This window comes from Cygnus olor, chromosome 1, assembly GCF_009769625.2.
Source record: "Cygnus olor isolate bCygOlo1 chromosome 1, bCygOlo1.pri.v2, whole genome shotgun sequence".
Classification (NCBI taxonomy): Eukaryota; Metazoa; Chordata; class Aves; order Anseriformes; family Anatidae; genus Cygnus; species Cygnus olor.
In genome coordinates, this window is record NC_049169.1 from 205244639 (window position 1) to 205260046 (window position 15408).

Here is a 15408-nt window from a genome sequence, read left to right on the forward strand (position 1 = left end):
CTACCTAGTTGGAACCTTTCCTTACAATGTTTTTAAAAGGGTATTTTGAAAAGCTAATTAGCTTTGTGCCTTCTTCAGTTCCAGCACAGGAGTTCATATGTCACCACAGAGTTATCAAATCACATAAATGAGAATTTCATCACACTGGAAATTACGTTTCATTATGAAGCGTGTATTTAGCACTTCACTACCATCTAAATCATGCTGATTACAGACCTTTTGTTTTTCTCCATCTTTATATTAATGCTTTATATTAGGCACAGAAACTCCCCATAATTTGCCTTCGAAAGCAAAGGCAGGTTGTGAAAACAAGGCTTAGCTCTTCACCAAACATAGCCTTTTCGCTCTGTGCAGTGCCTCCCTCCTGTGCCTCTTCTCTGGAAAAATCTGGCTGAGGTGGGAAATGGCCTCAGATGAGCCAACTTGAAACTGGAAAATCCCAGCTAAGACAGATTTTTAATTATTAAATTTTCCATTAATATGCTGAAGGTCAGTGGAACTGCCCCAGTTTTCAGGAAGCTCTGAGCAATTTCACCTGATCTTATATTTTAGCACTAAATCCATATTTATTAAAGGATTTAGCAGGCAGGTCAGAAGCAGCTAAATCTCTGATTCTGCAGCACATGAATGCTAAAGAAAAAATTTCATCTGCATTGCTGTTCTCTAAGCTGGAAAGCTTTAAACTGTTATCAAGCCAATTTTAGGATTTGGGGGTAGGGGTAAACACGTAAAAATAGATTTGTCGTAATTTAAGCACAAACTGACATCATTATCCCTCTTTCTCAAACCAATTCTTTAATATAATGTGAAAATAATATGAAACTCTGGATTATGCCACATCCTGTGTTGGAAGCTACCATGTCCGTTATATCAATTAAAAAAGGGCAATGGACAAAGCATTACACCGGTGGCTAGTGTTTGATAGGTTTCTTTTCCCTTTTTTCTTCTGAAATATCAAAGACAACATAGCAGACATTTTACTCCTAAGGGGACAGATTTGGGTCAGTTTTTAGCAGGATATGCAAGAAAAAAAAAATCAGGTACAAGGTTTTTATTTGTATGAGTAATTGCTTTAGTATTCTTATTTCTGAAGTGCTGTTAATGGACTGTGACCTCATTACACCTGGCACAGTGCAAATGCAGAAGAAAAAGCATAATCTTGGCCTCAGATAGCTGGGATTCTGAAGCATTAGGCAAGCAACAACAGCCAGAGACAAGCTGATGGAGGTACAATAAAATTACAACAGAATTTTGGTCAATGCAATACACAGAAGTTACGGCACATCAGTGACTGCCGTCAGGATTTTGGTAGGTTTCCAAGGTGGTTTAGGATTTTTAAGAGAGGCTTGAGCAATACTAAGGCAGCTTTACAGACCAGAGGGAAGTCTCTCCCCCAGTCATGAGAGGATAATGAGGAAAACAAAAAAAAAAAAAAAAGAAAAGCCATTTGTACAAAAAGTAACTAGCAGGCAGAAGAGGCTGGACTCATAGGCCTGTTCCCAGCTGGGGTGAGCAGTGATGGAATAGAGCAGGTCTTGAAACTGAAGACAAATACTTTCTTTTTAATTATTTACATGAGAAATAACCAGAATTTTGCTGGAACAAGGAGAGATCAGAGCTCACATATTATCACCATTCCTGAATGGCATTATCCTTTTCTAAGGATAATCTCTGTGAAGCACCTGAGCCTCCCCTAGGTGAACCACACGAAACTCAACAGTATCTTGAGCACAGTTTGTTCTGGAAGATGTCCATGCAAGACATTTCAGGTATTTCATCCTCCGGAGCCACCTGTCTTTCCTTCTTGACCCTGAGAGGAAAATTAGGCTCAGTTGTTCCTCACATAAAAGTCTGACATAAGGCAGGGTGATATCCAGACAATGGAAGACACCAAATCTAGGCAGTAAACCCAGTGAAAACCCAGACGGTAAAATAGAAATGAAATTGATTCTCAGATAAAACAATACATCCATGAATCTATTGAAGTCCATCAGTGCTATCCAGTGAGTCCAAGTGTCAGGGAGCAAAGCTCAGGTTATTGCTGAAAGTCCAGCTATTTCCCACAGAAGTTCATGGGCAGGTTGAGCCTTGTAAGGACAGTGAGGTTCATATCCACATTTAGAATTGGGCAGAGTTTGCAAAACTCCCGATTTTCTCAGAATGCCCCCTTCCTTCAAGGAACTGTAGGCAGCTTTGAAAGCTGGATGGCAAGATGAAGTAAAACACAATGCACCTCCAGGAAAGGATAAAGAATGGCTAATCTATTCGTACAAACTGCAAAGGAGATTAAAGATGAAAGGAAATATTTAGTCACCTTTTGGGAACAGCTGGTGTGAAAATATTTAACAGGCAGTGCTTTTATATACAAGCACGGTGTCCTCACTAAGCTTAAGTAGGCAGGAGCAATATAATACAGCTGGCCAGAGTCTGTGAATGCTGTAACAGGAGAATTAACAGCTTTCCTTCTCATTTGCTCGCACAGCTCAGATGTTAGCTAATCATGTCCTCTTAATTTTAACAACAGAATTGGGAAATGTACCACAAAAATACAGCTTGTATTAAGAACAGAGGTGGCAAATTCTGTCCCTGGGACTGAATGACAGAGCAACAATTCACCTGCCCTCTTCTCTAAGTTAGCCTCAGTAGCCTTGAGCTGCCTGAAAAGACCTGGATTTAAGTGGAAACTTAATCTGAAATCCATTCTGATCATTTCTTTGAGTGCCACCAAAAAAAGTAAAAGCTCCTCCGACTGTTTAATCACCTATTAGATATCTGTGAGCATTTAAGAGCACCTTGTTATAGGGGGCCAAGGCGAACAGCAGGATGAGTGTTGTAAGGCTATTTATATTGTATGGTTCCCATCTATCTTTAAACTGGCAGCTAAATGGAAGATTTACAGTTGAGAGTTCCTGGCTCCCCGGTTCCCTGTCAGAAATAATTAAACTACATTTTAAGGAGACTGTCGTAAGTAGTTTCCTTCACAAGTGTTTTTCACAGCTGAGGTTCTTTATTACAGCTTTTAGGGCCTGGGAATGCAAAACCACCTTATATATCCATTATATACGAGTTATATGTTCACAGCCTGGAGCTTGCACTCTCTTGCGTGGGCGGTGGTATGACTGGGGTCTCAGCTGTGTGGGAGATGAAACCCCAAATGTCCCCAGTGTCCCAGTTCTGGATTAGCCTACGATCTGGTTGTTGCCGAGCATGCAGCATTTTGTGTCCCTGGCCTGCGTGTGCAAAGCTGTGCCTTGGCAGCACGTTGCCTGAGAAATATTTCAGTCAAGATGTAAATGTCCCAGTGGGTTTTCCATCCCTTTTCATAGGAATGACTCCACAGAGATTCTGCCTTTCAGAAAGTGCTTTTTTTTTTTTTTTTAATCTCTTCGCCATTTTTGAATGTCATTCCATTATCCTGGTTTCACACCTTTAAATAACTCTAAGAAGGCTTCTGAATATCACTCAAAATAGCTTCCTTTTGTCCCTGATATTTTTTTTTCTGCACTACCTGCCTGTAGATATCTGACCTACCATGAGCTGTCATTTTCCTGACAGACAGGAGACAAGACTGGATATCAAGATATCTAGGAGGTCCTGTGCCTGTCACAGAGTTCACATATACCTGTAGACCTACCACTTTACTTTATGCTTTGTTTATTGTGAAAATGGGAATAACGTGGAATATCAAAAAATAGCCACTACAACTCAAACTGAGTAATATCCTCATACTGAAGATAAAATATTAAGTAGGTAGCAGTAAAGTACTTAAGATATTGACATGGGCTTTTGGAGTAACAGGGGAATGAGGCCTTCAAGATGCAAATTTTCCTGCACATCTCTGGGCCTGACAGTGCCAGGGGTATCCCCATGTTAATGGTACGCCTGGAGGTCAAAGCTAGGGATTGGGACATAATGAAGATAAGAAGTAAATGATATAGTGTTCTCTACATTGCTTGGTGAACTGAGAGCATGTAAAATTATATGTTATCTAGTATTTTCAAGAGGAGGCTCCGGGGGCTGCCAGCCATGGCTACCAGCACTGCCGGGAGGTGCCGAGAGGCCGGAGCCAGGCTCTGCTCAGGGGTGCCCAGGGCCAGGCCCAGAGGCCCCGGGCCCAGCCTGGAGCCCAGGAGGTGCCCTCTGCCCCTCAGGAAGCACTGCTGGGCTGGGCGGGTGCCGGAGCCCTGGCACAGGCTGCCCAGAGAGGGGCTGGGGGCTCCTCCTTGGGGATCTCCAGCAGCCGCCTGGACGTGGGGCTGGGCCCCCTGCTCGGGGTGGCCCTGCTGGAGCAGGGCTGGCACCACAGGGACCCACACCTGCCCGACACCACCAGCCACTCAGGGGTCCTGTGATTCTGAGGTGTAAAGTTCAATATGTATGAATAAAGAATGCAAGTCAATAACCAGAGGAGTCACTCCAGTCCAACATTAGAGTAAACCCGTAGCGAAATCCTGACGAGAAGCACCAGAGACCACAGCAATACTTTTCTGATTTGGGCTTAAATTCCATCAGACCTGAACTGTACTTTCTCAAGTCATTGCTTCTCAATGTGCTGGAATTTTGTACCATAAATCTAGCCTTCAGTTTTTTATCTGCTGTTTCCTTTATCCTCCCCCAGACTTTGTTCATCAGGTCAACCAAGGAAAATCAGGGTTCGTTTTTTTTTCAGTGCAGCTTTAGTGCTACATTAGCTAACGCATCCTATGTGTTCATGTATCACTCTGATCAGCCCACGCTCCATTGCAGTGCTGTCTGGCAGTTAGGGAGAAGGGTAGAAAACACACACGGCTGGCCTCCAGCCCTCCAGCGAGTTGATAATTGCACCATCCCTGATGTTTATAATGGCCATGGTAGTATGGTGTTACCTCCCTCACATCTAGGAGCGGTGAAAATCCATTTCTCTATGCCAGATGCAAAGTAAAAATTTCTGAAAGCAACTCAAGAGTCCTTCTGCAGACATGACTTATGCTTTTGATAGCGTAACTTCTACTGACTTCCAGTAAGGCTTACATCAGATTCAGTTATATTTAGGCAGCAAGTAGTATTTGCAGACATATTGCTTAACATCCATGGTTTAAACACCCAAGTTGCCCAAGCAAGTTTGACTGTACATGGGACAGTGTCTGAGTGTCTTAACTGCATTTGAACTCCACAGTCCTTTCATTAGAGATTTATGTATATAGAACTAAGTATTTAGGAGCATTTGGCATCTGAGCCACTGCAGCAAAAGGAGTTTGACTGGAAACAGTTCCACTGCCCTGAGCTGAAGTAAGCAGGAACCATGGTGTTTACGTTGCATTTGGAAAATGAGGCGTTTGCTAGACGTGCAAAGCATTGCCATTATTACTCTTACAGTCCATTTCAGCGTGAGGGACCGAAGGCCTTGCAGACCTCTCCTATGGCCTGGTGCAAAACTTTCCTCCCAGTGTCGAGGGGATGTTCCAGCCCCATGTCAGGAGTGTGTCAAAAGTCCCTGAGCAGCCAAAGCTTCCTGCTACCAGTGGTATTAATTAGCAAAATACTGAAGCAAACATAAGTAAGGTTTTCAGTCAGGTATGATGTTAATGCAGGCTGAGTAGTTCTGAATATTTTATGTGCAGCCAGTGACCCGAAGTAAATGTCTTGTATAATACCAGACTCCCCTCCACTGCAAGCCTCGAGGCCTGAATTCTGCACTTCATATGCTTAGAGGCACAAAGAGAGGCACTGGGGATGGGCTGGCGCAGACAGTGCCTGAGATATTCACCAGGTAGGGGAACGGAGAGAAAATGTGCTCTGCAGGGTACCCTGGTACCCATTCCTGGGCTTTAAGCCCAGCCCTGCTCAGTATTTCATCTGTTCACATCTTCTCTCCACTCTCCCTAAAGGGAACTGTGCCCCTACCCTATCAAATCTATAAATGGCTCAGTCAAGCAAAAGGCTCGAATACAAAACATTTGGGAAAGTTTAACCCAATTTAGATGCAGAAGTCAGAGAAGAGATAGAACACCTGATAGTAGAAAATATACTCTGAATTGCCGCTAGGATTGAAAACAGGAGAGTGCAGTCTTTATATGAGATCAAGAGTGAGCAGTCAGGTGATGAGCCCGGAGAAGAAGAAATAGATTCATTTCATTTCATCTGCGGTATAACACTATGTCAGTATTTGGTTTTAATTTTTCCTTGAAATCAGTCCTCTGTAGTAGTGGCAGTAACAGGTGCCGTAACGCCTGATTCATGGGTATCTGCTCTCCTCCAGAACTCAGTTTATACAGACACGTACAGTGCAGATGAAATACAGTGCAGTCTCCCGAATTCAAGCCAAGGGCTTGCGAGGTTTTAGCTAAATGCCTAGTGCTGGATCAAAATATCATGTGTATCTGTGTCATCATGCTTACTGGAGCTCACAGAGGGTGGGAAAGGCCAGCACCTCTGAAAAGCCAATGTCCTTTAGCTCCTTTCTTTTTTTAGGAGGTAAGTACCAAAATATCCAGCCCTGACCCCCTGCTTCCATTAACTCCAATAAGACCGGGGAACAAGCACCATCCTACAAACCCCAGCTCATGTAGCTCACAAAAAGAGCATGGAGGTATCTCCAAATGCCTAAGAAGGGATTTTTAATGGGGTGGTAGGAGAACAAAGACATATCAGATGCGTAAGTTCAAGAGAAATCCATTCTATATATATATTCTGTATTAATTTTAAACAGCAAAGGGATTTAATGAATCCCATCCCCAGAACTGCAGGTTAACAAGCCATAAACAGGCTTTGCCAGCACTTAACTGTAGCATCAGTAGTTTATCAGTACATTGCTTCCACACTTAACCAGATTTTAATTAAATGTGACTTTTGTTCTGCTTATTGGAAGAGCCAAACCCTTTGGATTCGGTGATCACAAAAGCTTGAGGAGTGCAAGAGAATTAGAAAGCAAATAGGAGGATCAATCACAGCAGACCTCTGCAATCCATGTCCGTCTCTTTTTCGCAATATACTTATTAGATTCTTATTGTCAGGAAGGATTAGTGTTATGAGCTCCAGGAATTCCTTTCATTGCCCTGTAAGGCAAGGTAGTGAAGTGTGGCTGCTTTTCTTAACAATAACATTCTGGATTTCCCCCCTCTCCCTTCTCTCCACCCATATCCCCTCCTCTCTCTTTTCTCCTCTCCCACAGAGATTTGTGCAGCGGACTGCGGAGGACATGGCATTTGTGTCGGAGGCACCTGCCGCTGCGAGGAGGGATGGATGGGCACAGCCTGTGATCAGCGAGCGTGTCACCCACGCTGCAATGAGCACGGGACATGCCGGGATGGCAAGTGTGAATGCAGCCCGGGCTGGAACGGAGAGCACTGCACTATTGGTAGGGAGAAAGAAAAACCGACTACTTTTAAAAGAATAATTGATGATCAGGAAGGAGAAAAGGCGCATGCTTAATTGAATATGTGTGACTTAGTATAGCATGAGCACCTTTGTTCTTGGATTTCAAGTTCTGACATCATACATTTTCATGTGGGAACAAGACAAAATGTCCTTTCATTTGCTGATGACATAGCTATATATATTTTTTATTGTCAGTCCTGAAGTACACCTATGTGATGTTTGTTCTCATAGGGACAAGCTGTCAAACAGCACCTAGATGGTTTTGAGAACATCTCACTTTGCCTCTCTCAAAAGGTCTTTCCGTGGCCTTCAAGACTTCTCCCTACTATGTTGACAGCTTTCTTGAAAACATGCATATGATTTCAAGTTTTTTTTTTTTCTGTTAATTTACTCCATTATTTGCTCTACCACTTTGCTTGGAAACTGCAGTCAGGTGATCTCTGGCTGGTATTTAACACTGTCTTACGTATCCCTTCTCTGCTCTGCTACCTTTCAAATCATTTCATTGCCCACTCTCTTTGGTTCTGCATTCCTTACACACCTGGCACTTACCCTGAGCTCTTGGTGTCATGTCTATTAGTAGTAGTACTAAGGCACCAACAATATACTGAAATCATGCAAAGAGGTGCATTTCCCATGTCAAGCAATTTGCAGCATCATTAATGAACTGGCTTGGGTTTACCTTCCTCTTCATCTCACTTAACTCCTTGATGCACTTCCCCTTTTCCTTTCTTTCTGACAGTCATGCGGTCAAGTACTTCAGTCTCCATTCCGTACTCATGCTATAAAATCAGTAGCATTAAAACTCCCCAGATACCATTTATTACATATTAATGGAAAACTAAATTAGTTAATCCAGTTCCGCTGTCAATAATGCCTGTGTGGACTTGAAAAAAAAAATCAGTTGACTTTAGAAGAGTTCCAGAGTGAGAATTCTCCTCCAGGCATTTGGTTTTAATCAGCTCCTTTTAAAGATAAGAAAATTTACCTCTATGTGGCTTTCATCGTGCAGTGATACATATAAATCACACTACATCAAAATTAACTGCCAGCAATACCTGGGCAAAATTCAGTACAGTTATCCATGTGGATTATTAACTTAGTTACACGTAGACATCCACTGGTTTTGCTTGAACACCAGGTGAGTTTGCACACACAAAGACAGACAGGAAATGAAGCCTGATCACAATGTTTTAATTCCAGCATTAGGGCAATGGTACAAACCATATCTGTGGCTCAATTCTGCTTATCATTTATTTATGCTAATGTCACCCTACCACATTATGGTCTCCACATGCATCCCTTAATGAAAAATATCTAGCTCTAAAAACTTCCTCTGTCTCATTAGACATTACATTCTTTTTGCATTCTTGTCTATATCTCTAGCAGCTTTCATTTCTTTTCATGAGGAAGAGAAATTAAAAAAAAAAAAAACTTCTCTTAAATGACTTTAGAATGAAAAGAGAGCAGACCTGTGTTAATTGGAATGCTGTGTTTTTGTAATATTGTTTTATAGCCTTGTGTTCAAGCACTTTGATTTGGAAAGTAACACAGATTCATGAAAGGGTTTTAAAAGAAAAAAAATGTTCAGCAAAAGGCCCCAGATCCAGGGAACAATTTTATGTGAAAGACATTTATGCACAAAAAGCCTGATTCATTCCCTCAGTGCCATTTTATTAGTTCTGCTGCAAAAACAAAATGCCACTAGTTCAGTATATGATATTTCTCCACACCACTGATATGTCCAGACTGATTTCAAAGAACAAGCTTTTATCTTTCCTGGTAATTAAATTTACCCCATTATTTGTGGTGTTCCTCGCTCTAAGTCTAAAGAGTCCGTGTTATCACGGGAAAGGCCAGCACCGCAATGCAGTCAGCATCGAGATTTTAATGGTGCACACTGTCATTTGGTGTGGTGCTACCTTCCTATTGCAGTGCAGGTCTCAGAATCAGTCTGTAATACTGTGTAGTATACTGTAGAGTGCTGGAGCAATTCTCTTTCTTTGCACTTCCCCTCCCTCCTCATCTTCTTGCATGGTGATTCAGCAACAAATTTGTACATAGTCTCATGCCTCTGAAGCAGTAAACCATATTTCCTATAGAATATTTCATTGACAAATGTGTAGAATGTAAGGGAGATTTGGCAAAGTCATAAATATCCAAGAAAACTGAATAGCTTTAGAAGGAGTAATAAGCTAGTTCTATTGGCACAGATGAAAGGACATTGACTTGGAATTACATTAAGTATGTGGAAAGCATTCCCCTTGTCCTTGTGTGATTTCCCTGCATGGCAACTTGTTCTGTTGATAGTAATTCCTTATATGTCTGTGTCATGGCCCGTTTGCTTTAGCACTGACAAGCGTAAAACCCCATTGCTGAAGTGATGCTTTAACAATATTGCCATGTGTGCAGGTAACATGGTAGAAATGGATGTTACCAGTAAAGGACACTTCTTCCATTTCCTTTCGAGCATGCTTGAGAGTAAGAAATCCTTTTGTTTTGTAGGTCATAGGAGGCTCTTTCTTATGGTGTACAAGGAAACTCTGATCCCAGTGGATTAATTTGGTTTGCTCATACAAAGAGTCATGTTACCAAATATACTAGCTTGATTGCTCACATCCAGCGATTTCATTAGAAGAACCCCAGTTAATTCCCAACAAGGAAATTGATGCAGAAGCATGCATTCATCATCCTAATTCAGCAAACTTAGCACATCCAGGCAAAAAAGTAGAACAGAAAGTTGATTATATAACTGCAGGAAGCCTGAAACCCAGCAGAATGGTTCAATTGGTTTACTCCAATATATTAAAGGGAAAAAAATCATGACGATAGATTAGGCAAGACTCCTATGATGGGCTCTCCAGCATACTCCACTCCAGCCCAGTCTACGCCAGCAACATCCAAGGATCATGGTGGTTTCAGGAACATTGAGTTTAAAGGTGAAATCAGCCCTCTCATTGTCGGTCTGAAAAGGCAAATCACAAATCAGCTCTGTGGCCGACCACTCTATGGGCTTGATTCATGGGTGGCACCACAGCAGATTTCCTGGGTATAATAACCAGCTCCAGAAATTGCCCAGGGCTATAACATTGTGGCCTCAGATTTTCAAGGTATGGCCTGGAGAGTGCTCCAGGTGCTGTGCATCCTGCCTCAGAGATGCAGAGGGAGATTTCACTGTGCCTACACGGGCCTTGCACTGAGATTGAATCTCTCTGTATGACATTTTACCAGTACACAAGCCTTGGTTCTTTAGGGTTGTTTGGAAATAACGCCAGAAAGGGGTTTCCTGTGTACACAGTTGAGGTGGAGCTGAGATATTCATCATCCTTGAATGGCCAGGACTCAAGACCAAAACCATCACTTGAAGTTCAGTTGCTGCACCTGAACACCACAGGGTCTCTCCAGAGCCTTAGGGGGCCAGCAGTTAGCTCTCCAAAAGCACACAGGTCTACCTTTCAAAGCACCTCAGTGCCTAATTCCCACTGATCTCTGCAAAAGCTGCACGCTTAACTCCTTTTGAAAATCTGGTCTTGGCACCCACTAGTGATGTATGTAATAAGAAGTGCCTAGACAGACAGGCAGACAGCCCATCCCACATGGCCTTCTGCTTGTGGCACCACTGAGCTGCTTTTGTTTTACTTAGCAAAACTCTGATTTTCAAGAAATCTGCCCCTTCAGGCTTGCATTTCATCAGTCTTCTTGCGTAAATAATCACACATGTTCTGAATAGCCGGGGTTGTAATCAGTGCCCCCTCCGTTTCTGCTCAAGCAGCTGGAATCCAGACAAAGCACATTACAGGTGGATTCTGGTCTCTTTTTAACAAGTCACTTGTGCTATTTAAACCCACAAAGCAGTTTGGTCTGTGTGCAGCCCAACATAAAAATGAGCCCAGAAGTGTGTAGGGAAGGTGCTTGCTGCCCTCAGTCCCCCCAGAGCAGATGCCCCCAGCCCCTCTCTGGGCAGCCTGTGCCAGGGCTCTGGCACCCGCCCAGCCCAGCAGTGCTTCCTGAGGGGCAGATGGAACCACTTCACCCCATGGGGAAGATAAGGGGCAAAAGGATATTCAGAAGATGAAGGAGAGTGTGCTGAGGAATAAGTCCTGCCCAAGGACCTGTCCCCAGCATCTCTCACCCCTCTCTTCCCTCCCTCCCTCTCTATGGGCCAAGAGGAATTCTCACGTGATCCTCCCCAGTGTGCTTCAGACAAAACTAACCCTGACAGCTCAGACTGAGGAAATAAGAGGACTTTCAGACCAAAAAATGCTCACATGGGCTTCCCCAGAAGTGAATCTGAAGGGAGAGGGGCTTCCAGGAGTGTGTGCTGACATGGAGCTGAGTACAGTGCCTTTGGGTGCAGACACCTTGGAAAAGTGGCTTTTCTTCTGAGCACAGTCCCTCATCCTGTCCCACATGCCCACAGGCTTTCCAAAGGAGTGTCTGCAGATAATGAAGTTACATGTTAGTGCCAGAAGTACAGCACATTGATGAGAACTGCACACTTTTAGAGAAGAAAGAGCCATGGTACTGCTGCATACATTTGCGGAACATTTGTATGGAATTTAAATGTATTCATTGGTATGGAGTACAAATGGATGGATTCCAGGTGTGGAATGTTCCCGTAGAAGACCTCCATTATTTTTTTAAGTGCAAGATAACTGACATATTGCTCACATGGTTGGTGTTGGCAGCTGCCTCCATTGTCTTCATCCACACCGCGATTGCTGTCCGAGTTTGCAGGTTGGGCTGCTGTGGATTTTAAAATCCAAAATACACGTTTCCAAGCTTCAGCCACCATCCAGGAGGATGCTGATGCTGTGCTTTCTGTCTCGCTACCACCACACTGGGGTGATTTGGTGATGCTTTTCCCAAGCCTCAAAGCTGCCCCACACCAGGTCAGCTCTGATCCCCCCAGCCTCTCCGCTTACTTACAATAGTGCTTCGATGGGCCCATCAGGCTCCCAGGATAGAAAAAAATTTCTTCCAAGGGCTGTGACCTCCCAGGTGGTCGGTCTCTGTGACCAAACCTGGAATAGAAAATTTTTCGTAAGGGTACCAGGACACAACTGAGAGGGACGGAGCAGGAGCAGGGAAATAGCATTTAAGGAGGTAGCCAGATCGAGAAGAGCAAAACTCAGAGCCTCTTATTTATTAATAAAGACCAGCTGCTGTTAGATGGAGAGTGCCGCCTGCTAGCATCCACAGGGCTCTCCGAGGCAGGACGCCTGGCTTCTGCTCGTGTCTTTGCCACCAACTTCCTGTTTGACCCTAGAAAATCAATTAGATGTCAATTTCCCAAATTAACATTTCATAGGAATTGGGCACGTGACTGCTCCCACTGCATCTAAAACTTTCTTTTCTTTGCTTTATCCCTACTTGGAATGAGTATATGAAGAGCTGCCTATCTGGTAGAGCTGCCGCGAGGTTAATTTAATGTTGGTAAAGCAATTTGATCTTGGGATAGAGGATGCTGTATAAATGCAATGTGTTGCCATTGAGAAGATCCAGGGAAAAGCCTCTGGTAAGGCCACAGGAGAACTGTGCATCTCTGTGCGGAAAAGTGTAAGACAATCAGGTGAGGTGGAGCACTTTCAAATGACTCTGTTTTTCCTGATGAAAAGATGTTTTTCCTGAAGAAAAGTGGTCAGTAAAACAGAGGGAGATTGTTGCAAATGAGCAGAACACTAAAATATTCTGCCACATATATATATATTTATAAATATATATATGCATATATATATATATAAACACTTACATAAATATATATATATATATTAAACTTTCCTGTTTCTCTTCCTGGTCTTAATGAGCAAAGATGACTGGATGCCTAAACGTAGCCTTCTTGAGTTCTTTGACTGAGGAGGGCTGTGCTCCACCCTTCTTCTTTTTTTTCTCTCCTCATAATCAAGGTTTTTCTTTTCGTATCACAGCAAACTCTCCTTTGCCTTTCTAGCACCTGCACAGTCTCGTAGTAAGCCGCAATGCACTTATTCAATCCTACCTTAAATGTCCTGTCTTTTATCTCCCAAGCTCACTATCTGGATAAGGTAGTGAAAGGTATGCTCTTCCTTCCTATTTTTTCCTATTGTCTTTGTGTTTTCTTTTTAAAAATGCACCGTGAACATGCTGTGTTGAGGTTGCATCTCTTCCTCCTCATCATCAAAGTGCTCCCTAATGTCTGGAAGGGTGAACTTTCCAGTCATTTAGGTAGGAAATACCTCTGTAAGTGCTGTGACCCTGTGTTAACATCGTATCAGTGTTCCCACCCCTCCCCTCCTCCCTGCCCTCCCCTCCAAATCATCTCTCATCTTCACCCCTCCTACCCGGGTAAGGCAAGTCAGGGGGAAACCAATTTTCTGTGAATGCATCAGGAGCCCTGTACAGTGATATGTTTTAATCAAATGTCTATGATCTGTTTTGTAAAAAGCAGGTGAGTGCACTTTCTGTGTGGAGTCCGCCTATTTTTGATCCGTGACTGCTAAGTCTTACCTGGGAACTTTGAGTAATTATATCTATATATATATAAATAGAAAAATATTATGACCTCAAAGCCTCTGGATGCATAAATCAGCAATTTTTGCTAAAATTAGTGATGTTGCATTAATTTACACTGTAAAAAAATCCTACTCTGTGCTCCTATTTTTGAAACGTAAAGCAAGTCTAGGACCCAAGTCTTTTCTCAGCTGGGAAGAAATGATATTGAACTGCTGTGGACCAGAGGTAATATGATATCTTAAAATAATCATAGTTGTATTAATCAGAGCAACGAACTAAATTAATTTAGGACTTTTAAATAAAAAAAGACATTTCCACAATGCACTTAGCTTTCTAAATATATTGAAATAGTATACATCTAGTTAAAAACAACAATCTGACAGTAAATATGATTGAGTTGGACACAAATATCCTTCTGCATGGCTGATTTGACACTAACAGCAACACAGTGCTGACACCACAGAGCATCATATGTTTGCTGGTTAAACAAACCAAAAAATCAGGTTGAACAAATCAGTTTCTTCCATAGCGTTGCCCTCCTTTTTAGGTTGTGAGCAATCAGAAATAGCAGCTGTGAGAAGCTGATGAAGGAGGACAGATATGCCAAAATATTTGCCTGGTGAATAGTTAGAGTGAAGTCTCTGCCATGTAAAGCTCTTATTGTGTGGTAAGAGACATGGTTGTCCTACTGAGTTCACTGCTCTGGATGAATTTAGATGAATGTACAGTCTAATGTTTCTTGTTTCTATTGCAGCTTAAAAGCAGGTTCAGGTATACACAAATAGGGGAAAACTTTGAGCAGACAAACAAATATTAATGGTAAGGGAATGTCCACAGTTTAAATAAGGAAATTTTTGTCTTCAGTCTCATGCAGCAAGAATCAGTTGTCCTTGAACCAGTGCTTATAGATCAGTGGATTGTTCAGTGGTATTTGTTTTTTCTCGCATTGCTTAGCATCAGTAAAACATGATTGACTTGACTTAAACCAGGAGGAAAAAAAATATTCTCCTTAGATCAAGGAAAGAGGGCCACTTTTTGTACCCTTCCAGAGTAATAATAGTGGTATTTGTAGAGGAGGGTACAGGTCAGCACTAGGCAGTGTGACCACAACCTCCTGTAGATGTCCCACGCCTCAGTGTTCTGCATTTCAATACCCCAGGACTCCTTCTTTTCTCTCAACTGGTGTTGGAGAAGGCTGCATCAAAATGTAGAAGATAAGCACCAGGGGGGTAGAAGAGATGAGAAATCAGTCTGCAGAGCCTGTGTCCAGGGACATTCAGTGCCAATAGGCCCATTTGATGGCACAATAATTTTTTTTTAGTAAGTCTTCTGTAGCTGTCATTCCTCCTCTGAGCCTTTTGACTCACCTTTATGCCCAAGAATAAAGACACATTATATTTAGTGAGTTCTGCAAGTGGGTAACCGGTTAGCAACATACTAAGAATAACGATCGTCTCTTATAATACATGGCCTCTTCTGGAAAGATTAGCAACAGCTGAAACATTAAAAGTACATAGTTTTTACTTGGCTAGCTTCATGGCGTGCATTTTTCAAAACTAA

The 15408-nt window shown here is 42.6% G+C and overlaps 1 protein-coding gene across 12 annotated transcripts in view; it reads left to right on the top strand.

Moving 5' to 3' along the window:
- TENM4 (teneurin transmembrane protein 4) overlaps positions 1-15408 on the top strand; it is an 879437-nt gene that overhangs the window by 744562 nt on the left and 119467 nt on the right. For 10 of the 12 annotated variants that reach the window (XM_040544436.1, XM_040544433.1, XM_040544442.1 and 7 more), the window contains 2 exons: positions 7151-7336; positions 13384-13410. In XM_040544436.1, coding sequence (XP_040400370.1) covers positions 7151-7336; positions 13384-13410 — 213 coding nt within the window. The remainder of the gene's footprint in view (positions 1-7150; positions 7337-13383; positions 13411-15408) is intronic. The other 2 variants (XM_040544440.1, XM_040544438.1) reach the window with 1 other exon arrangement.